The 21,156-nt window shown below is 61.9% G+C and overlaps 2 protein-coding genes across 2 annotated transcripts; both read left to right on the forward strand.

The window, feature by feature from the left end:
- The first annotated feature begins 1,002 nt into the window (after positions 1-1,002).
- Positions 1,003-10,899, forward strand: NELFB (negative elongation factor complex member B). Its single transcript, XM_080819277.1, has 13 exons — positions 1,003-1,237; positions 1,384-1,547; positions 1,721-1,820; positions 2,142-2,372; positions 4,341-4,526; positions 5,147-5,259; positions 5,814-5,916; positions 6,142-6,237; positions 6,439-6,581; positions 6,683-6,789; positions 9,427-9,568; positions 9,789-9,897; positions 9,997-10,899. The coding sequence occupies exons 1-13, from the start codon at positions 1,136-1,138 to the stop codon at positions 10,192-10,194; spliced, it is 1,794 nt and encodes a 597-aa protein (XP_080675403.1). The 5' UTR covers positions 1,003-1,135; the 3' UTR covers positions 10,195-10,899.
- On the forward strand, positions 10,086-19,503 carry TOR4A (torsin family 4 member A). Its single transcript, XM_080819298.1, has 2 exons — positions 10,086-10,207; positions 13,375-19,503. Exon 2 carries the CDS (start codon positions 13,412-13,414, stop codon positions 14,678-14,680), a length of 1,269 nt encoding a protein of 422 aa, XP_080675424.1. The 5' UTR covers positions 10,086-10,207; positions 13,375-13,411; the 3' UTR covers positions 14,681-19,503.
- Positions 19,504-21,156: the final 1,653 nt, after the last annotated feature.

The raw sequence follows: 21,156 nt of genomic DNA on the forward strand, positions 1-21,156 counted from the left end.
TATGGGGCTGTTTAGAGGGGAGGAGGTGAGCTGGTGAGCTGAGAGGCCGCAGAGCGCTGAATGCTGGGTCCAGGGGCTTGTACACGTAGCAAAGAGGAGCCCAAGGAGAGTGCCCACTAGGCGGTGCCCACTCACTGTGTGCGAGCTTCTTGCATTGCAAGGGACAAGGGACACCATAAAACCTGAGCCTTGAATTCGCAGTGTGTCACGATGGACGAGTCAGCCTGAGGGCTACCCACCTTGGGTTAGCCTGGGGCTTGGATGTTCACCGTGATGAGAGCGAAGACACATGTCCTTGTCCCGATCTCACTCTGTCCCCCAGGTCTCCAGTGGGTCTCTGCTAGGCGCCTCCGGAAGCACGCGGTAGAGTTTAGTCTTCGTGACAACCTTGCGCCGCAGCCTCTTCCCCGTCTCTGTCGGGCAAGGAGGGAGCCGAGTTCCAGGGACGGAGAGGGTCGTGCACCCGGTGCGGCCCGGGGGCGGGGGCAGCGAGGGCGGACTGCTCTCCTTGAAGCCGAAATACCGTCAGCGTCGAAAGGCTGATCTCACAGGCTGCTCGCGGGACTTTCCGTGATTAAAGCACACGTGGTCAAAATCCCAGTTCCGACCCCGCCGGCAGCCCCCTTCCCGGGTCCCGCACTCCCGGCGCCCCGCAGCGCGCCGCCGTGCCCCTCGAGGACCCCGAGCCCGAAGATAAGGTCACGCGCAGCGCACGCACGCGGCCCAGCGGGAGACCCGCGCGAACGCCCGCGGCGGGGAGCCTCCCTGGGGGGCGGGCCGCGGCGCAGGGGGCGGGCCGCGGCGCAGGGGGCGGGGCGGGGCGCTCGGCCTCAGCGCGCGCTCGCTCCCAGGAACCTCTGCGCGCCGGCGGCGGCGTTTCCGGGGGACTGTTTGGCCGGGGGACCGTTAGGCCGGAGGACGCGGCCTCGCGGGACGGAAGTGGGCGGCCGCGGCCCCGGCGGAGCCGCGCTGCCGGCGGGACCTGGCGGAGCTGGAGGGCGCCGGGGAGCGGAGCGCGGGTGGCCCCCGAGGCCCGAGCGAGCGGACGCCGGGGGGGCCTGCGGCGGGCGCGGCGGCGCCGGGGGAGCGCGGCGGGGATGGGGCGCCGGGCCGCGCGGGGGCCGCGGCCTCGGCCATGTTCGCGGGGCTGCAGGACCTGGGCGTGGCCAACGGCGAGGACCTGAAGGAGACGCTGACCAACTGCACGGAGCCGCTCAAGGCCATCGAGCAGTTCCAGGTGCGGCGGCCGGCTGCGGGGGGCTGCGGGGGGCTGCGGGGGGCTGCGGGGGGCGTGCTCGCACCGGCCGCGCCGAGCGTCCTGGGGTCGCCCCGCGCCCCGGGAGGCGCAGCCGACCCCGCGCACACGGCCGCCTGTTTCCCCAGACGGAGAATGGCGTGCTGCTGCCCTCCCTGCAGTCCGCCCTGCCGTTCCTGGACCTGCACGGGACGCCGCGGCTGGAGTTCCACCAGTCGGTGTTCGACGAGCTGCGGGACAAGCTGCTGGAGCGCGTGTCGGCCATCGCCTCGGAGGGCAAGGCCGAGGAGAGGTGGGTGGGCCGGTGAGACGCGCAGCCCTCCTCCGGGCCCAGCCGCGGCGCTGACCCCCGGGCCGCACGGCCCTGCTCCGCGGCGGGCCCCCGCGCATGGAGACCCGTCCCCTGACCCGGCGGCTGCGGGGGCACGGGGGCAGCTGCTGTGCTCAGAAAGGGAGTCTTTCCAGGTACAAGAAACTGGAGGACCTCCTGGAAAAGAGCTTTTCCTTGGTGAAGATGCCGTCCTTGCAGCCGGTGGTGATGTGCGTCATGAAACACTTGCCCAAGGTAAGCGGCACAGGCCAGCTCAGGGCTCGCTCTGCCCCGCGCCCCCCCGGCTCAGGGGGGCCGCTTGGAGCTGGGGAGGTGTCCTGAGCCACCGGCCCAGACCAGCAGCTCCAGGGCACGTTCTCCAAGCCAGGCAGAGACAGAAGCGTGGCTAGTGGGACCCACGGCGCGGCTTGGCAAGAGCTGGCCGTCTGCCTCTGCCGGGGCCCGGGGTCCAGGCACAGGTGCCCCTGCTGGTGGGGCTGGGCTTGAGGTGGCCGCTGCTGGGGGCGCTGAGGCCTCCTGACCTATCCTGATGGGGTGGCCTGTGTGGGCATGTAGGTTCCGGAGAAGAAGCTGAAGCTGGTGATGGCCGACAAGGAGCTGTACCGGGCCTGTGCTGTGGAGGTGAAGCGGCAGATCTGGCAGGACAACCAGGCCCTGTTTGGGGACGAAGTGTCCCCGCTGCTGAAGCAGTACATCCTGGAGAAGGAGACTGCGCTTTTCAGCACGGAGCTCTCCGTCCTGCACAATTTCTTCAGCCCTTCCCCGAAGACAAGGCGCCAGGGCGAGGTGAGGCCGGTGGCAACCTGACCACCCCCTTCCCCACGGCCGCGTGGGCTTCCGTTGTTCTGCTCCTGGGAAGGGCAGGCTTGTGTGTGTGACTGGCCAGAGGGCCTTGTGGTGCTGGGCCTCGTGGGGGTCTCTTTGCTGTATGTGCTTGGCCCTTGGCGACCTGGCAAGCCTTCCCGGTGACGTTCCTTGGTTCTTCCTCCGGCTCTAGGAAATTTTGGTTTTCAAGATTTTATTTTTAAGTCGTCTCTATATGCAGTGTGGGGTTCCAGCTCGCAATCACAAGGTCAGGAGTGGCACGCGCTTCTGACTGACCCGGCCAGACATTCCTTTTTTTTTTTAAAAAAGATTTTTATGGGTTTGTTAGAGAGCATGAGCAGTTGGGAGGAGCAGAGGGAGAGAGAGAAGCAGGCTGTCCACTGTGCAGGGGGCCTGATGTGGGGCCTGATCCCAGGACCCTGGGATCCTGATCTGTGCTGAAGGCAGATGCTTAACCACTGAGCCCCCCAGGGGCCCCTCCTTTCTTTTGTTTCTTTGTCTGACTCACTTATTATTTTGGCGGATATTTCTTGAGTCCTGACTTTCTGCTGTAGGTGTCTGCACCTTTCACTGACCCGAGAGGTCTCGGTGTTTGCCTGGGGCAGACACTACAGAGTGAGTGTCACATGCTGGTCATCTAGAGCTCAAGGGGTGACCAAGGGCTGCGGAGACATGAGGCCACAGAGCAAGACGAAGCAGGGCTGGGGGGTGAGCACGGGCTCCGAAGGGGAGCCTGCTGACCGTCGGGAATGACTCGGCTTACGCAGCTGAGCCGAGAGCACGTGATGAGTAGATCGGGGGCTGAGCTCGGGAGGGCTGGAGGCCACCACGGAGACTTTGGCTTTTCTCAGCACGTTGGGGGTCACAGAAGTCGTCTGACGTGCTCCAGTGTGACGGTGCATGGAGGAGGCAGGCGAGGGTGAGCCACCAGATTCTGGTTGAGTGGCGCCGGGTGTTTTTTTGGTTCTTCACTTTCTCGATGAGGACTGTGGGCTGCTGTGAAGTGGGATCTGACCTAACGCCTCCTGCCACAGTCTGGCCAGTGGTGGCAGTACTACTTCCTAGCTGTGGTCTCTTGCTTCTTCCTCATATTCCCCTCCAAGCCAGTGCCCCCCGGGGGAGCCTGGGTCTTTCCGGCTGTGTGGCCTGCGCCCACTGCGAGGGGAGAGGGTATCGCCCACGGCCCTCAGGGTGTGGCTCAGCCACTGGGGCCACGGCTCTGGGCCTAGCTGGCCTCCCCGCCAGTAGCCTCAGCCTCATCACTCTTGTTCGCCGGCAGGCCAGGCCTGATGCCTGCTGAAGAGACCTTGCCTGGGGCCCCCGAGGTTGTCTCCCACACCCACTGCCTCGGCCGTCCCTGCTCGTCTCTGTAGTGTGTCCAGGCCGTCAGGTTACCCCAGGTTCTGTGTGTCCTTCCCAACGTCAGAGCCAGAGGCCCAGCCCCCGTTCAGGAGCAGTGAGCCATGCTCCCTCCTGCGGGCCGCGGCAGTGCGGCAGGAACCTCCTGTGTGGGGCGTGGGCTGGACTGCGGGAGGGGGTGGTCCCTAACTGAGGAACAGGCCAGGTGCTGCACGTGGGACGGGGCCGCCACAGGGCGTCGTGCTTTCGGACAGTGCAGGGAGCCAGGTGGCCCAGGCTGGGCTTCCCTCGTCCTGTGGCCAGTGTCCCTCCCCCGGGCCTGCGTCTCCCTGGGCCAGCTGACCGAGCAGGCAGGCAGCAGACCTCCTCGGCGGCTCTGAGGAGTCTGGGGTCGCAGGTCAGTGGCCTTTCGGAGAAGCTGGGATCTGATGTGGGCTTCGTCTTAAACCCCAGAGAGGCCACCTGCTGACACAGAGCTGGCATCTTGTGAGAGAGGAGACTCCCGGGTGTCAGGAAGGGGCCACGCAGCCCGGGGCCATCAGGGACACTGTGGCGCGGGCCCCTCCCCAGGTGGTGCAGAAGCTGACGCAGATGGTGGGGAAGAACGTGAAGCTGTACGACATGGTGCTGCAGTTCCTGCGGACGCTGTTCCTGCGAACGCGCAACGTACACTACTGTACCCTGCGGGCCGAGCTGCTCATGTCCCTGCATGAGCTGGACGTCGGGGACATCTGCTCCGTGGACCCCTGCCACAAGGTGCTGGCCTCACCGGCCCCTGCCCCTTCATTCTGTCTCTTCCCTGTCTGCGCCCTACGCCCAGCGGCCCCTCTGTGCCAGGCCGGGGCCCCCTCGGCCACCTGGACTCCGGGGCAGGGGTCTCTTCCGGTCCTCGTGTCAGAGCCGCCTGCCCCGACCTCCCTTGTGTGGCTGCTCCGTGTCTCCCTCTGCTCCAGCTGGGACCGGCCCCTGCGGCCCCTCCCGGGTGCTGGCTTTGGCTTCTTTTGGGGTTTCCCGGCCACTGGTCCTCCCCTGCTCCAGAGTCCTCCAGGGGCAGGGCTTCCCGCGTCGCCCTTGTCCCCAGCGTGGGTGCTGTGCGGCCTGGGGCAGTGTCGCCTCCCGTGGGCTGTGTGGTGTCAGCATGTGAGACGGTAGCACCCACCCCCACAATATGGGCCAGGGAGGCCCCTTGAGAACAGAGCACGTGCACCATCTGCGCACACCGCCTGGCCCGCCAGGCGCGTGGGACCTCGGGCCTGTCTGCCTTTGCACTGAGCTGGGCCTGGACCACATGATGCAGCGAGTCCTGCTGTCCGTGAGATGTGGGCACTGGCCGTGGTCTCTGACGGCGTCCTGACCGTGCTTCTTCCTCCCTGCAGTTTACCTGGTGCCTGGACGCCTGCATCCGTGAGCGCTTTGTGGACAGCAAGAGGGCCCGGGAGCTGCAGGGGTTTCTGGATGGAGTGAAGAAGGGGCAGGAGCAAGTCCTGGGGTAAGGGTGAGCCTTGTACAGGTGCTCCCCCGCCCCCGAGGTCCTGTACGCTGGTGTCCAGGCGAGCAGGCTCTGTCTGCAGTTTATTCCAGCACGTCTCGGAACTACCAGGAGCTCATGCGCACTGCTGAGGCCCAGCTGCTGTGGCTGAGGCTCTCGGAGTCTCGGGGAAGCCTGGGCCTGGGCTGGGGCACGGATGTCTGCACTCATTGGGGCTTGCGTGTGACAGAGGGCTGGGGGCTCAGCGCCGTCCCAGGGGCCTGCTGTGCTGGTGGCATCTGGCTCCCAGCACTCTTTTCTCTCTCTGTCTCTGGGGGTCCTTCATGTGCTTGCAGAATCAGGGTCAGGTTTTCAGAACCAAAATGGGAGCTTAAATTTAAAAAAAAAGTTTTTTTGACTCTTTAGTGTTTTGAGTAAGTTAGAGATGAGGTATGAACGGCAAAGTTGTCTCGGGAAGGGATCCAGAGCACGTAGACAGGCTTGCTCCGTGTGGAGGGGCCCTTCTCCCCGGCCTGTGGCCAGGCCATGGAAACACAATGTGCCCGTCCTCACAGGGACCTGTCCATGATCCTGTGTGACCCCTTTGCCATCAACACGCTGTCGCTGAGCACCGTCCGCCACCTGCAGGAGCTGGTCAGCCAGGAGACGCTGCCCAGGGTGAGCGTGTCAGGCTGGCTGCCTGCTGCCTCCGGGCTGGGGTGCGGGCACGGACTGCTGCTGGTCAGGCATGCACGTGCTGCTCCTAGTGGCTGGTAGGCGTGTGGAGCCTGGGAGTGAAGTGGATGGTAGTGGTTGCGCCAGGAGGACCCTGCGGCAATGAGGGATGTCAGCAGGGGAGGGAGGCCCCGCTGAGCGCGTGTTGAGGCCTGTGCTTCCCCACAGGACAGCCCAGATCTCCTCCTGCTGCTCAGGCTGCTGGCCCTGGGCCAGGGGGCATGGGACATGATCGACAGCCAGGTCTTCAAGGAACCCAAGATGGTAACGGTACTGGGGTGGGATTGTGTCTGTGGGGCTGAGGAAAATCAGTAAGGTGGGGTCTTGGGAGGTGGGAAGGAGGACCGGGCCTTTAGGTAGACGTCCAGAAAACATTGACGTGAGGTGGGTGGGCGAGGGCCGGGGTATGGGCCAGGACAAAAGCGGGGCTGTGCTGGACGGGTTTGGGGTCCTCTCCCGGCCTAGGAGGTGGAGCTCATCACCAGGTTCCTGCCCATGCTCATGTCCTTCGTGGTGGACGACCACACCTTCAACGTGGATCAGAAGCTCCCGGCCGAGGAGAAGGCCCCAGTCTCGTACCCAAACACGCTTCCGGAGAGTTTCACCAAGTATGGGCTCAGGGGCGTGGGCGGGGTGCCTCGCCCTCGGGCTCCCCGCGGAAGGCCGTGGGGTGCGAGCAGCTCGGGGCTGACCCGTCCTCGCGGCGCAGGTTCCTGCAGGAGCAGCGCATGGCCTGTGAGGTGGGGCTCTACTACGTGCTGCACGTTACCAAGCAGCGGAACAAGAACGCGCTGCTGCGCCTGCTGCCGGGGCTCGGTGAGTGTGCCGGGTGCCCGCCTCGGTGCGGCCCCGGTCTTCCGAAGTTGCTCTGGTGCAAGGGCGAGCCCAGCCTGGTGGACTCAGACCCCCCTGGCCACGGTCGCCGTTTGTGGAGGGTTTCTTTCTGCTGTGGTTCTTCCCAGCTGGCGAGGGACGGGGGGGGGCGGCGTCCCTCCAGTCCCTGCGACCGTGGAGGGGGCCCACCCCAGATGGTCTCGGGCCACGGGCGCTGTGGGGTGGGCGGCTTCTCGGTAGGAAGAAGAGGGCGGGGCCTGAATGGACCCCTTTGGGGGTAAGCTGCAGGCCAAGCCAGGGAGGGGGCTCGGGGGCACCCCTCTTTCCCACTGCCGGCCGCAGGCTCGTCTAGGGTGTTGAGGCTGCTTTGGAGAGGTGTCGCCCGTCCCTTGCCGAGTGCGTTTCTGGGTCATCGACAGGCCTGAGGATGGTGCCTGTGTCACGTTTCCCGTGTTCTGTTTGCGAAGGAAGCTGTTTGGTCTTAATTTATACCCAGCTTCTACGTGAGCGAACAGCACGAACTGGCTTTCTTACCAGGGGCCAGAGGATGAAGCGAGTCTCCCAGGGCTTCCGTCGAGCTGCGGGCAGGGCTGGCTCCCTCTGGAGGCTCCGGGGAGAACCCGCGTCCTTGTCGCCAGCTGCTGGGGCCCGCGCACACCTGGGCCCCTGGTTGGGTCTTGTGGGCCCCCTCCCAGTGGCTCTCACCCCGTGTCCCTCTGGCCCCGGCCTCCTCCATGCAGCAGAGTGCCCCTGGGTGGTGTCAGGCCCATCCTGGGGCTTCTGACCACGTGAGGGGGCGCTCTCGCCGCTTTTGGATCAGAGCGTGGACACGTCTTGGGCCGCCTCCTGGCCACAGAGGCTGGAGCTTTTGAGTATGTTTCTGGAAGCTTCTAAGAGTGCAGGTGCAAATAATTTGCATTTCTCATTTCCATTCATTTCAGTGCTTTTGTTTCTCTCCGTTGTGTGCAGGCGTGGGCTAGACGCGGGGATGTCCTGCCTGCCTCGGGAGCTCCCGCGTCTCCCGGCCCCGCACCGCTGCCCAGTGGGCGGGGATGCGGGCCTCTCCGTGTGGTTCTTTTGTGGCATTAGTGGGTGTTAGAATGGATGCCACTTTAAAAATTTTTTCCTGTTTTTTTTTTTTTTAGTTTTTTCTCTTTTTTTATTTTTTATTTTTTAAAAAAAGTTATTTACTTATTTATTTATTTGACAGACAGAGATCACAAGTAGGCAGAGAGGCAGGCAGAGAGAGGAGGAAGCAGGCTCCCTGCCAAGCAGAGAGCCCAATGCGGGGCTCGATCCCAGGACCCTGGGACCACGACCTGAGCCGAAGGCAGAGGCCTTAACCCACTGAGCCACCCAGGCGCCCCAGTTTTTTCTCTTTTTTTAAAAGACACTGTCAGAGCGAGCAGGAGCAGGGGAGCAGCAGAGGGAGAGGCAGCAGCAGGCCCCCCGCCGAGCAGGGAGCCTGACGTGGGGCTCCATCCCAGGACCCCGGGACCACGACCGACTGAGCCACCCAGGCGTCCGTATTTTTTAGCTTTTTATTGTGAGAATTTTTGATGACATCACAGAGCACCGCATGGTGAAGCCCAGTACCTGCCACCTGCCTGCGCGGGGGCCGTGGAGACGGTCTGGATGTGAACCCAGACTCGGCAGCGTAGCAGCCGTGAGGGACCTAGCAGGTGTCTCTACAGAAGACGGGCGCTGTCAGAAACCGCAGCGCAGCTGTGGTCATGCGTGGGGCCAGGTCCTGGCGCTGCTTGTGACTGCCCAACCGCCCCGTGGTGGTCTTCTGTGGTACTTTGCTCAGATTGGGAAGTGTATCACTTCAGCTCTTGTTTCTCCTTGTTACCTCTCGGGTTTCAGACCGTCTGTAGGCTTCTGTGGATTTGTTGGGACCTGTTGTCATGACTGTGGACCTGCCTGGGTGTCCTGTCTGCTCAGATGTGGGGCAGGAGCCCACCCCGGCTGTGTCTGGCAGCACCTGGGTCCACCCATGCTTTGGGTGCCGTTGGCATCGCTCCGTCAGCCCTGAGGGCCCTGGCGGTGTTTCCCAAGCAGCTGGTACAGCACTTGTGTCCGTGTGCACGTCCCCCTGTGGCCTGCTGCCCTCCAGCTGGGGCTCTGACCCGGTCGGCTGTGCGCGTAGGCGTTCTCGTCTCTGCTTATCAGTGAGGATCCCTGGTAGTCACTTCCGCTGCTGCTTTTAAGTTTTGGAGTCCGTGGCTTCGAAGCATGAAGTCACTTTGCGTTGTCGTCTTTCTCTCAGAACCGGGCCGCCAGCCGTCGGGGCGAGCTTGTGGCCTGGGCTGTGGCACTTGCCTGGGCGGTTCTCTGTTCAGTTTCTCTATCCTGCAGTCCGCTTAATCCCGAGTCCCTTGGCCAAGGGTCACAGCCACTGGTGATGGGCTCTCCTGCCCTGCCCGGCCCGGTCCTCGCACTGTAGCCTGCTTCACCACCTAGGCCGGGGCCCCTGTCCGCCCCCTGCCCCGTCCACCTGGCCTGTGCGGGGCCCTGGCTCTGGCTTGCAGGCACACCAGGTCCGCGGCCCCAGGCCCTGCGCCCCGCCAGGGGCAGGGCTGACAGGGCGGGTGGGGCTGACCCGGGCTACGCTTGCAGTGGAGACCTTCGGCGACCTGGCCTTTGGTGACATCTTCCTGCACCTGCTTACGGGGAACCTGGCGCTGCTGGCGGACGAGTTCGCCCTGGAGGACTTCTGCAGGAGCCTCTTTGACGGCTTCCTCCTCACAGCCTCGCCCAGGTGCCCGCCGCCCACCCTTGTCCGCACTGCCCCTGCCCGGGGTGGGGGGGGTGGGGGGGGGCTCCGCTGCAGGGGCGGGGCGTGTGGCCCAGGGGGGTCCGCACTGCCCCTGCCCGGGGTAGGGGGGTGGGGGGGCTCCGCTGCAGGGGCGGGGCGTGTGGCCCAGCCCGGGGGCGGTCACGGTGGGCTCCGGGTCACTGCAGCGGGGCCCCTCCCGCAGGAAGGAGAGCGTGCAGCGGCACGTGCTGCGGCTCCTCCTGCACCTGCACCACCGGGTCGCGCCTTCCACACTGGACGCCTTGCGCAAGGCGCTGGAGCCCACAGGCCAGGTGCGTGCCCCGGCCCTCGCCTTGTGTGCATGTCCCCCGCGTGGAGGCGTCCCGAGTGGCCCTGGGGCCCGCCCCACAGCCACACGCTTCCCCCCGCAGAGTGGAGAGGCGGTGAAGGAGCTTTACTCTCAGCTGGGGGAGAAGCTGGAGCGGCTGGAGCACCGGAAACCCAGCCCGGCCCAGGCCACGGAGGCGCAGGCCCTGGAGCTGCCCCTCCCCGCAGTGTCCGCTCCAGCTGCGCCGGGAGGCTTCCCAGGGGCCGCTCAGGACCGGGCCGGGCCCCTGGCGGGTCTGTGACGTTGGCTGGCCGGTAGGCGTTCCCCTGGACTTGGAGTGCTGGGGACCCCGTCTCTCCCGAAGGCAGATGGCCTGCTCGCGGGGCCGGGCCGGCTGGAGCCGAGCGCTCTCCGCCCTTGGATGGCCTGTGCGGGGCAGCCTGCTGCCGGGCCTCAGCCCCACCCTCACCTGGGTCCCGGGACCTGTGTTTGCTCCTCGGGGGCCCCTGTCTGCTTCCCTGGAGGACAGCGCCGGGGGTGATGGGCCCAGCTGGCCCCTCGAAGTCACTCCCAGGCTGTGGGGAGCTTCCGGCATGTTCCTGCCTCATGGTGTGAGTTTCCGCTTCTGTGGGGAAGACAGACTGGCTGTAGTTGGGATCAGGAAAAAGCTACCTTTTTTCCACGGGGAGAGGGCAGGGGGACCCAGGCCTGAGGGAAGGGGCGGGCCCAGCCCTGTGGGCCCAGATCAGCCAGCGCTTTGCTGGGTGCTAGCATCTGCGGATGGAACCAGCTGCTCTGGGAGCACCCGAGTGTTTCCCGGGACGGTCTGGCCGGCCCACGGCCCCACAGGCAGGGAATCGGCCGGCAGCACCCTGTGTCGCTGAGGAACGGCTGCCTTAGTTTACCCCTGGAGCCGTGTGCTCCTTGCTCAGCTGCACCGTCTTGGTCACGTGCGAGCCGTTGCGCACAGCGAGCCTTCACGTGTGTAAATAAAAGGCGTTTGGGTAAACCCAGGGGTTGAGCTGTTGGTGGGCACGCCCAAGTGTCGGATGTGGGGCAGGTGGGTGGGTACCTTAAGGGCATGTCTGCCTCTGTAGGCCTCGGTCTGGATGCCCGTGCCCGTCCCTGGGAGGAGGGACATCCTTAGGGAGGACAGATGTGTGGTTGGAGGTCGGGGGGGCGGGTCGTCTTCCGGTTGCTTCCATCTTGCCTAGAAAGCAGAGAGCCAGGCAGGACCTCACCCCGCCACACCTGTGCTGGGATCATGGGACACGGGCAGGGCCTGGATAATGTCCTTCACTCCTGGTCCCAGGAAGCCTGACAGCACTGCCGCCCGGGTGGTGGGTTAGGTGCCCAAGGCCCCAAGCACCGGCCCCTGTGCAGAAGAGGGGCGGTGGTCCTGGGGAGCCAGGCCCCACAGCTGGAGAGGAGGATGTGGAGAAGCTGTGCTTCCTCCGTGCGGTGATGCTGCCCGAGGGCACTGAACCGATAGGCAAACAGGAACTCCCATGTTTCAGACAGAATGAGAACTCCCAAGCCCGAGAGCCACGTTTCCCGGTTGCTGGTCGTGCCTGCTGGTCACAGCGAAGCAGGGGGAGCTGCAGGGGCAGTGTGCTGGGCAGGGAGCCCGTGTGGGCCACGGGAGGCTGAGGACGGAGAGCGGGGCCATGAGCATGAGGTTGGGGGCCACAGCAGGACAGCCAAGGGATGCTGGGCTGCCGGTGCCAGAGGGACACAGGGCCAGACCAGCCTGGGCTCACTACGGGTTGATGAACTCACTCTTCGGGAGGGTGGCAGACGAGCGTGGGCCTAGGCGCGGTGCCTCCCTTGGCCAGAATGGGAAGAGCGGAGGGTCACTCAGGAAGGCCCACCTGTGCAGGGATGGGAACAGGGCTGGGCAGGGACAGAGGAACCCCCACCTGCCTTAGTTTTTTCTAAATTTGCTCCCTGGCTGGGACGCTGAGCTATGCCTGCGGGTCTTCCCCCAGCTCTAGAACTTCTGTCCCAGTGTCCTTGGGGTGGGAGGGCTCTGGGGGGGTGGGTAGAAGGGAAAGGGGGATGGAGGGGACGGAGCCCCAGGCCTTGGGAGAGGAGGTGGGGTGGGAGCAGAAGGAAAGGAGCTCTACTGTGGGAGCCCCCAGGTCGGGGCCAGGGGAGGGGAAGAATGAGGGAGTGGGGAGACCCCACTAGGCACATGGTCCCCTCTGCTCTTGCCCTGCTGCCCTCCCTGTGTGGGGTCAGGCGCAGGAGGTGTCCCTGGGGAAGTAAGAGTTCTGTGGAGGACAGGCTGACACGCAAGGGGCTGTGGGATCCCAGAGGAGGGGTTGCTCCCCCAGCCTTACTGGGTGACAAGGACGAGCCAGGAGGGCTTCAGGGCCAAGGAGGATAGGTGGTGACCTGAGGGCCCGAGGGACCTGGGCCAGCCAGCCAGACCTCCTCCTCTGGGGCCTCCCTCCAGCCAAAGTCCCGCCCTCCTGCCACACCCCTGACTCACTTCCTTTGCCCACAAGCGGAAACCTCCCAGCGCTTCCTCCCCTCCTCACGCTCCCCAGGGACCCGCAGGTGTTGCTCCCCCTCCAGGCCTGAGCTGGCGGGGCCACACCCCTGACCCCTCTGGGACCGTCCCCTGGAACCTGGTGTTTTCTGTGTCCTGAGTTGCAGCCCCAGCATCTGGCCTGGGCAGGGGGCTGCCCTTTGTGGGCTGGGGGGCCAGCAGGAGCTTAACCTGACAGCTGCAGGTATGGGGCGGGTGGGGGGCCATGGACAACTGTCCTGCCTTTCTTCGGCTCTTGTCTCCCGGGCGGCTCTCGTCTCCTCCTCTGGCTCTTTTTGTCCGTTTTCCCACCCCACCCCACCCGTCTCCGGGGGGCTCCCTGCTGGCCGTTCCATCAGTGTGTTCACTGGAGGGGTGTTGGGAGGTTCCCAGTTTGGGGGAGTGAGGCCTGGGCCCATTCCCAACACAAGTTCTGGCCAGATTCCCCCCTCCCCCTTGAAGCGTTTTTTAGTGCGGGGGGGGGGGGGGGGAGGCCTCCGGGCTCCGCGCCTGGGCCTCTGCTGCTTTTGGTTCCCACTTGGGATTCGGAGGGCCCCTGGCGCCTGGCGGTCGGGCCTGTGGGCGGACAGCGGGGTCGCGCCTTGACCCTTCTTCGCCCTAATCGGCGCCTGGTTGGCAGCGACCTCTCCTCCAGGAAGCCGGCTGGCTTCCCGATAAGCGGCGCCCTGCCCCCTCTGCCACTTCCTCAAGGCCCGCGGCTGTTCATGGGAGGACCCGAGAGATTTGCATTGGGGCCCCGCGGGGAGCCGCTTCCTGGTCAGCGGGGCGAGACCCAGGTTCTGCGAGGCCGGCACCGGGACCACCCCCCCCTTACCCCCGGCCCCGCCGCGCTCTCTGGGGACCTCCCAGAGGGGTGAGGTCATTCTGGGGAAGGGTCCCAGTCGGCCGGGCGGGTGTCTGGAGACCCTCTCCATCTTCCTGTTGCAGGGAGGGCGACCTGCATGCCGAGCGCCGCCTCTGCGCCATGGACGGCGGCCAGGCCAGTCTGGAGCCCGCGGCCGCGGGCCCCAGCATCCCCGGCCCGAGCGTGATCGCGCCGCTGCGCGCCGTGGTCCGCCTGCGTCGCCGCGTGTGCCTCCTGCGCAAGCGGCGCCTCCCGCCGCCGGGCTCGGGGCCGGCCTCCGGGGCCGGAGCGGCCAGAGCCGGCTGCAGCTCGGGGGCGCCGCACGCCGACCGGGACCGGCCGCAGTTCTTCACCTTCGATGGCCCGGCGGAGCTGCCGTCCAGGACGCCGCGCAAGAGGCGCCGGCGCAGCCGCGTGGTGCTCTACCCGGAGCCCTCGCGCAAGTGCCGGCCTCACGCCGAGCGCCGGAGCCGCGCGCAGCGCTGCCTGGTGTTGCTGGTGGCCATCGTGGGCTTCCAGGTGCTCAACGCCATCGAGAACCTGGACGATAACGCGCAGCGGTACGACCTCGACGGGCTGGAGAAGGCGCTGCAGCGCGCCGTGTTCGGGCAGCCGGCCGCCGTGGGGCGCATCGTGGCGCTCCTGCGGGACTACCTGGCCACGCACGTCCACAGCCGCCCGCTGCTTCTGGCGCTGCACGGGCCCAGCGGCGTGGGCAAGAGCCACGTGGGCCGCCTGCTGGCGCGCCACTTCCGCGCGGTCCTCGAGGACGGCGCGCTGGTGCTGCAGTACCACGCGCAGCACCACTGTCCCGAGCCGCGGGCGGCGCAGGCCTGCCGCGAGCAGCTGGCCGGGCTGGTGGCCGACGTGGTGGCGCGGGCCGAGGTGGAGGAGAAGACCCCGCTCGTGGTGCTGGACGAGGCCGAGCTGCTGCCGCGGGCGCTGCTGGACGAGCTGCGGAGCCTCCTGCAGCCGCAGCGGGCCCACCGCTTCCACAACGCGGTTTACGTGCTGCTCAGCAGCGCGGGCGGCGCGGACATCACGCGCTTCGTGCTGCGCAACGCGTCCGGCGCGCGGCCCCGGCGCCCCGACGGGGACCCGGACGGGGCGGCCGCGCTGCGCGCCGAGGAGGAGCTGCGCGCGGGCCTGCGGGCGCTCCTGGTCCGCGAGCACCCGCTGTGGCAGGCCGCGGCCATCGTGCCCTTCCTGCTGCTGGATAAGCAGGACGTGGTCAGCTGCTTCCGCGAGGAGATGGCCGCGGAGGGCTTCTTCCCGGAGCAGGCCCGCGCCGAGCTCCTGGCGGCGCAGCTCAGCTACTATCGCGTCGCTGGCCGTGAGTTCGCCGTCACCGGCTGCAAGCAGGTGGTGGCCAAGGTCAATCTCTTGTAGCACAGCCTCAGCGGGACATGGCGGTCGCCAGTGGGCCGACAGGACTCTTGGGTTGGGGGTGGCAGTAGGAGAGAGGGGACCCTGCGGATTTGCTTGAGGCCTCTAATAAATCTGTCTCCACCCCCACTGCCCTCCCCCAGCCGTGTTCACCCTGGGACCTAGGGAGGCTGGCAGGGCTGGGTCAGTTCTGTGCCGGCCACTTCCAATAACAGTTCCCCCTCTGAGCCCCCAGTCTGCCACCTCCTGGTTCTTAATTCAGCCCACATCTTTGAGCACCTGCCCTGCGCCCCTCGCAGCAGGCATCCCGGCAGGTGGGCGTTCTCATCTCCTCGCTCCAGGGGAGGGACGGCCTTAGAGAAAGTGCGTGGCTCCCAGGGAGGGTCACGTAGCTGGTCCCCTGCAGCTGGACGTGACTTCAGCTCTGTGGGAGGCCTGCAGCAGCCATCACGTGCACTCGCACACACTCCCGTCCAGCCCTTGCACACCTGCTCACCCCGTGGGCCCCAGAGTCCTGGATGCTCCTCCCGCCAGGAGGATCCTGGGGCCTCCCTGGATTTGTCCTGGACTCCAGGGCCCAGGAGCTGCTGGGAAGATGGGACGCGTGGGAGTCTCCACGCGATGAGCTCACCCAGTGGAATCCGAGGAAGGCTCTGGACGCTGAGTTCTCAGCCCCCCTGCCCTGGTCACCACCTTGCTCCAGGACGCTGAGCTGGGACGGGCTTCAGGGTAGAGATCGCGTAGACCCACCGCCGAGGGTTTCGGGTTTTCAGGCGCTGCGGCTGCCTTTTGCACGTTTCTCCCGGAGGGCGGTGGTCGCGTCCAAGCGGCCCCCACCGGCTCTCGCAGCCCCAGCCCTCGGGTGGCCTCAGTGCTGCCGCCCGGTGGCCGGCGTGTCGGCGGGGACGTGTCCTGGCGGAGCGCACGGCCTGGGGGCGGGGGAGCGGGGACACGTGCAGCGAATGCCCGCCGGGGACCTGGGGAGCAGAGGCGAAGCTCCAGCTGGCTGGGCGCAGGGCTACGCGGGCCATCCCCCGCGTCAGAGCTCAGCACACCCCCGGGACCCCGGACACCCGGGCACCAGCACGGGCCGCTCCGGAGGCTCCCGCCGGGAGGAGAAGCCCCGGCCGGGTCCCAGGTCGGCGGTTCTCTCTCGGGGTGGTCGTCTGTGGCCCTGGGCCGAGGTCTGCCCGTAGGACAGGAAAGCTGCTGGGCCCCAGGTGGCAAGGAAGGAAGGCTCTGGGCTGGTTCAGAGAAGTTTTGCGAACTCCTGGGGCCGGGCATGGGTGCAGGGGGAGGGGAGGTGCAGGCGACATTTGGAAGCTTTGTTGGGGGGGGGGGTCGTGGCTAGGTCTGTCCACCCGACCGCACTTGCTGGGCAGCTGGGGAAAGGAGCCCGTGTCCAGTTCCAAGGCTCCCGGCCCGGCCCCTGCATCCGGGTGTGGGACACAGGCGCATCGTCCTCCCTCCCGGCTTAACACTTCTCGGGGGACTTTGTCTTTGCCTTTTATGCTTTTTTATATCTTGCTGTATTTTTAGTTTTTGGTAGTGGTTCCCCTCAGGGTCCCATCTGTCTCCTTAATCGGCTGGCAGGTGTACCCCAGAACGAGGACTTACACCCTCACTTGGGCAGCGAACCCACGGGCGCTGGAGTGAGGGCCGGTCCACCCTCTCGGCCCTCAGGGCCATCTCACCAAATACTTCAACTCTGTCCTTTTATCCAACCCCCCTTATCAGACTTTATATTTAATTTTTATTGATTTTTAAATTTTATTTTATTGATGTATTTATAAACTAGTTCCCTCTTTTTCCGGGGCTCTGTAATTCCCATTCTGCTAGAAACCAGGTTCTCAGGTTCTCTCTGTGCTGGTGGGACTGTTTCCCAGCTGTGGGTCAGTTCGTGTTCCCTGGGCTGGGACAGCTGGTAGGACACGATGCTTGAAGACTTACTTGGCTCTTCTTGGGCTTTTTCCCTTAGAATTTGATTTTGTGGAAAAAAAAAATTATTATTATTATTATTTTTTTTTTTTTTAAAGCAGGCTTCCTACCCAACTCGGGGCTTGAACTCATGACCCTGAGATCAAGACCTGAGCTGAGATCAGGAGTCTGAGTCACCCAGGTGCCCATGATTTTGTCAAATTCTTTGGAAAACCTTTTCGGATTCTCACGGGAATCGCACTCATCCGCGGGCCAGCGTGGGGAGTGTGATGCCGTCACCCCGCCATGCAGCTGACAGTCCTGATTCGCGTATTTGAACTCACGTGTGTGACGTTCCGCCAGCAGATCTAGCTCACATTTCTGAATTTATTCCTAAAAACCGTAGGTTTGGCTGGTATCGTAAAGGGTTAATTTTCACAAAGCAAGCACCCATCCCAGCCAGGAAGCAGGGCTCGTCCAGACGACTGTCCCCATCGCTGCCCGCGTCCTACATCCCTGAACCACCTGACTTCACAGCTGCGACCGGTCTGGGTTCGTTCTCATGCTGTAGCTTTCCTGTTTGCTTAATTAAAAAACAAACAAACAAACAGAACAGCTTGATAGAAGTAGCGTTCGTAGGACACAAAATTGACCCATTCGAGTGGGTGATTTAATGATTTTTAGTAAATTTGCTGAGTTGTGCAGATAATGCCACAAGTTAGGCTTAGGGTCTTCCCACGACCCCAGAGAGCCCCCTCCTGCTGATTCTCCGTGAACACCTGTTCACGTGAACACCACCGCTTCCTCACACCCGCTCGTTCTGTCTCCTGAGGTTTGCCTTTTCTAAAAGGCGTTTCCTATATGCGGACTGTGTTTAGCTTTGGTGTCGGGCTTCCTTCCCTTAGCATACGGCTTTTGAAGTTCACCCAAGCCATAGGGGTTGGCTTCCTGGGTGCTCTCCTTTCTGCCGCTGACGAGTGCGCCGTCGTGCGGACCAGACACATTCCGTGCGCACTCGGACTGCTTGCACTCGTTGGCTATTATGCATAAATCGTGCAAGGAACATTTGCCCCAAATTTCTTTGTACATACGTTTTCCTTTATCGTGAATAAATACTGAAGAGTAGAATTGCTGAGTCACAGGAACGTTTTGTGCGATTTCTTAAAGAAACGGCCAAGCTGGTTTCCAACGTGATTATGCCCTTTTGCACTCCAGCAGCAGTGCGTGGGGACGATGACTTCTCCACATGCTCTCCGACACTTGTTACTGACGGTCTCTTACGTGACAGCCATGGGTGTCTTACTGGTTTGACATTGGTTTGACGTGGGTGGTTTCGGTCTGTGTTTTCCTAGTAACTAACGCCCTTGAGTGTGCCCGTGCGCTGCTCAGACATTCACGTTCTTTGGGTGGTTTTGCTGATCGTTGACCGGTGAGAGGTCTCTATATATCCTGGCCGTACGTGTTTGATCAGATGTATGTTGCACACGTTTTCTTCCAGTCTATATGTTGTTCTTAATTTTCGTAATTAAAAATGCGTTTTGAAGTGCAGAAGTGTTTAATTTTAATGAAGTCAAATGTACCCATTTTTTTTCTTTCATGGATCATGACTTGGATGTTTCTAAGAACTCCTTGCTTACTCCCAGACTATAAAGACTTTTCCCTGTGCTTTATTCTAAATGGTTTTAAGGTTTTAACTCTTACATTTAGGTCTATGAACCATTTGGAACCAATTTTTATGCGTGGTGTGACATGAAGGTCGAAATCAATCTTACTGTGTGTGGGTGAAAGGTCTGTCCTTTCTCCATCAAATTGCCTTGATGCCCGTGGCAGTTAGGGGCCACCAGAGCAGAGCATGCGTGGGAGGTCCCCACACGGGAGGGCAAGCCACGGGGAATGGCCGGCTGGGGCTCAGGCCTGAGCCGGTGGAGGTGGAGTCGCAGTTGTGCTCGTCTTTTCCTCATTTTGAGTCAGGCCCACCCAGGTCAGCCCAGATTGTGTCCTTTATGTATGGTTGATTACGGCCTTGAATCTCCTCTACAAAATGCCTTCCCTGCAACGCCAGACTAGGTTTCCATTGAGTGAGTAACCGAGCCCCCGCGCACAACTGCACCGACCGCCTTTGTCAGAAATTCAGCGGGCATGAAGACGAGGGTTTGTCTCTGGACTCTCGGTTACGTTCTCTTTCCGTGTGTCCGTGCTTCTGCCGGGATCACGTTCTTTTGATTTCTGTAGCTTTATAGTTAGTTTTGAAATTGGAAAGTGTGAGTCATTCAACTTTGTTCTTAGTTTTCAATATCGTTCTGGCTGTTCCGGGCCCTTTGCTTTTCTGTATACATTTTAAGATCAGATTGGCGACTTCTACGAAGAGAACAACAACAACAACCCTAACAAAAACCCGATTTCTGTGCGTAAAGATTGCGTTGACTCTAGGGGCGTCTGGGTGGCTCGGTGGGTTGAGCCTCTGCCTTCGGCTCAGGTCATGATCCCGGGGTCCTGGGATCGAGCCCCGCATCGGGCTCTCTGCTCCACAGGGAGCCTGCTTCCCCCTCTCTCTCTGCCTGCCTCCCTGCCTGCTTGTCATCTCTGTCTGTCAAATAAATAAATAAAATTTAAAAAAAAATCCCTGCCACTCGGCTGGGTGAGATGGAGAGGGACAGACGCCGAGGAGCCTGTGTTGGCAAGGCCATGCGCGGTCGGGCCCTTCGTGCGCTGTGGCGGGAAGCAGTGTGGCCGACAGCGTGGTGTCTTCTCCGCTCAGCCCAGCCCTTTCCCCCGGGAATGGGCGGCTCGGGCCCACGGGAACATCAGTGTGCGACTGTCCACGGTGGCCACAAGGCAGAACCCAGATGAGTGTGGTCCAGCCGTGGGAAGGAGTAGATGCCTGCCTCTCTGCCTAATTGTGATCTTTCTCTGTCAAATAAATAAATAAAATCTTAAAAAAAAAAAAAAGATTGCGTTGACTCTACAGCCCAGTTGGGGGAGAACCGCCATCTTAACAATATTGAGCTTTCCAGTCCCCGGACCTGGAGCTGCTCAGGCTCCCAAGTCTTCAGTTTCCTTGGAGACGAGATGTGTAGCTCAGTGTGCAAGCCTCGCACTCTCTGTCTTCCGCGCATCCGGAGTGCTTCATTCTCACAACGCCCCTGCACATGCAACAGTGTCCGGTCACGCCCACGCTCTTCACTGTCTATGAAAACAACACAGAGGGGCACCTGGGGGGCTCAGTGGGTTAAGCCTCTGCCTTTGGCTCGGGTCGTGATCCCAGAGTCCTGAGATCAGGCCCCGCATCGGGCTCTCTGCTCAGCGGGGAGCCTGCTCCCTCCTCTCTCTCTGCCTGCCTCTCTGCCTACTTGTGATCTCTCTCTGTCAAATAAATAAATAGAATCTGAAAAAAAAAAAAGAAAAAAAGCCAGAATCTTGTACATTGGTCTTGAATCGTGTGACCCTGTGGGATTTATCAGTCTTTTTTTGTTTTGTTTTCTCAGCACGGGTTTTTTTAAGGTGCTCGACATAGGGAATCATGTTTCTGCAAATAAAGGCAGTTTACTTCTTCCTTCCCAATCTCTATGCCTTTTATTTCTGTTTCTTGCCTCACTGTACTTCCTGGGACTTCCTAGTACAATGTTGACCAGAAGTGGTATTCCTGTTCTTCGGGGCAAAGCATTGAGTCTTTTACCAGGAAGCAGGACGTTAGCTGTAGGGCTTTCTGTAGTGTTCTTTGTCAGCGTGAGAAGGTTTCCTTCTACTCTTTGAGTGTTCAGAGTTTTATGAATGAGTGTTGGATCTTGTCAGATGTGTTCGCCTATTGAGGGGATCACGTGATTCATGTTCTTTAATTTCTTTCTTTCTTTCTGAGAGAGCATGTGTGCACCTGTGGGCCTCCATCTCACGACCCTGAGATCATGATCTGCGCCAAAATCAAGAGTCGTACGTTTAACCAATATCACCCCTACTTTATTGACTTTTAGATGTTAAACCAACCTTGAATTCCAGGGATAAATCCCCATTTGGTCATGGGGTATAATCATTTTTATATGTTGCTTGATTCAGTTTGCTAATATTTTGTCCAGGACTTTTGCATCTGTATTTATGAGGGATATTGGTCTGAAGTTTTGTTTTCTTGTGATGTCTTTGTCTGGCTTTGGTACAGGATAGTTGTGACAGTTTTCTGCTAATGCCACAACAAGTTACTACAAACATCGTGACTTCAAACCACACAAGTTGATTATCTTACAGTTCTTGAGGTCAGAAATCCAAATTGGATCAAAGTAGGCTAAAATGAAGGTATCAGCGAGGCTGCATTTCTTTCTGGAGGCTTTGGGAAAAGTTGGTCTGCTTGTTTTTTCCTCCTTGGAGAGGCTGCATTCCTTGGCTTCTCCGAGGCTGTCTCCATTCCCTAACAGTAACATTGTATCTCTCCGACCTTTCACATCTCTTTCTGAACACAGCCAAGAATATTTCTTTGCTTTTAAGGACTATTTCTACTAGATTGGTCCCATCTGGATAATCCAGGATACTCTCTCCATCTCAAGGTCTGTATTCTTAATCTGCAAACTCTGCAA

The sequence above is a fragment of the Martes martes genome (assembly GCF_963455335.1).
Source record: "Martes martes genome assembly, chromosome: 12".
In the NCBI taxonomy this organism is placed as follows: Eukaryota; Metazoa; Chordata; class Mammalia; order Carnivora; family Mustelidae; genus Martes; species Martes martes.

Excerpts from the sequence above, each read along its gene's own strand:
- NELFB (XM_080819277.1), top strand. The coding sequence starts at position 1,136 with ATGTTCGCGGGGCTGCAGGACCTGGGCGTGGCCAACGGCGAGGACCTG. Across the intron at positions 1,821-2,141 it reads TCATGAAACACTTGCCCAAG|GTTCCGGAGAAGAAGCTGAA; the intron begins GTAAGCGGCACA and ends GTGGGCATGTAG. Across the intron at positions 5,260-5,813 it reads GGGCAGGAGCAAGTCCTGGG|GGACCTGTCCATGATCCTGT; the intron begins GTAAGGGTGAGC and ends CCGTCCTCACAG.
- TOR4A (XM_080819298.1), top strand. The coding sequence starts at position 13,412 with ATGGACGGCGGCCAGGCCAGTCTGGAGCCCGCGGCCGCGGGCCCCAGC.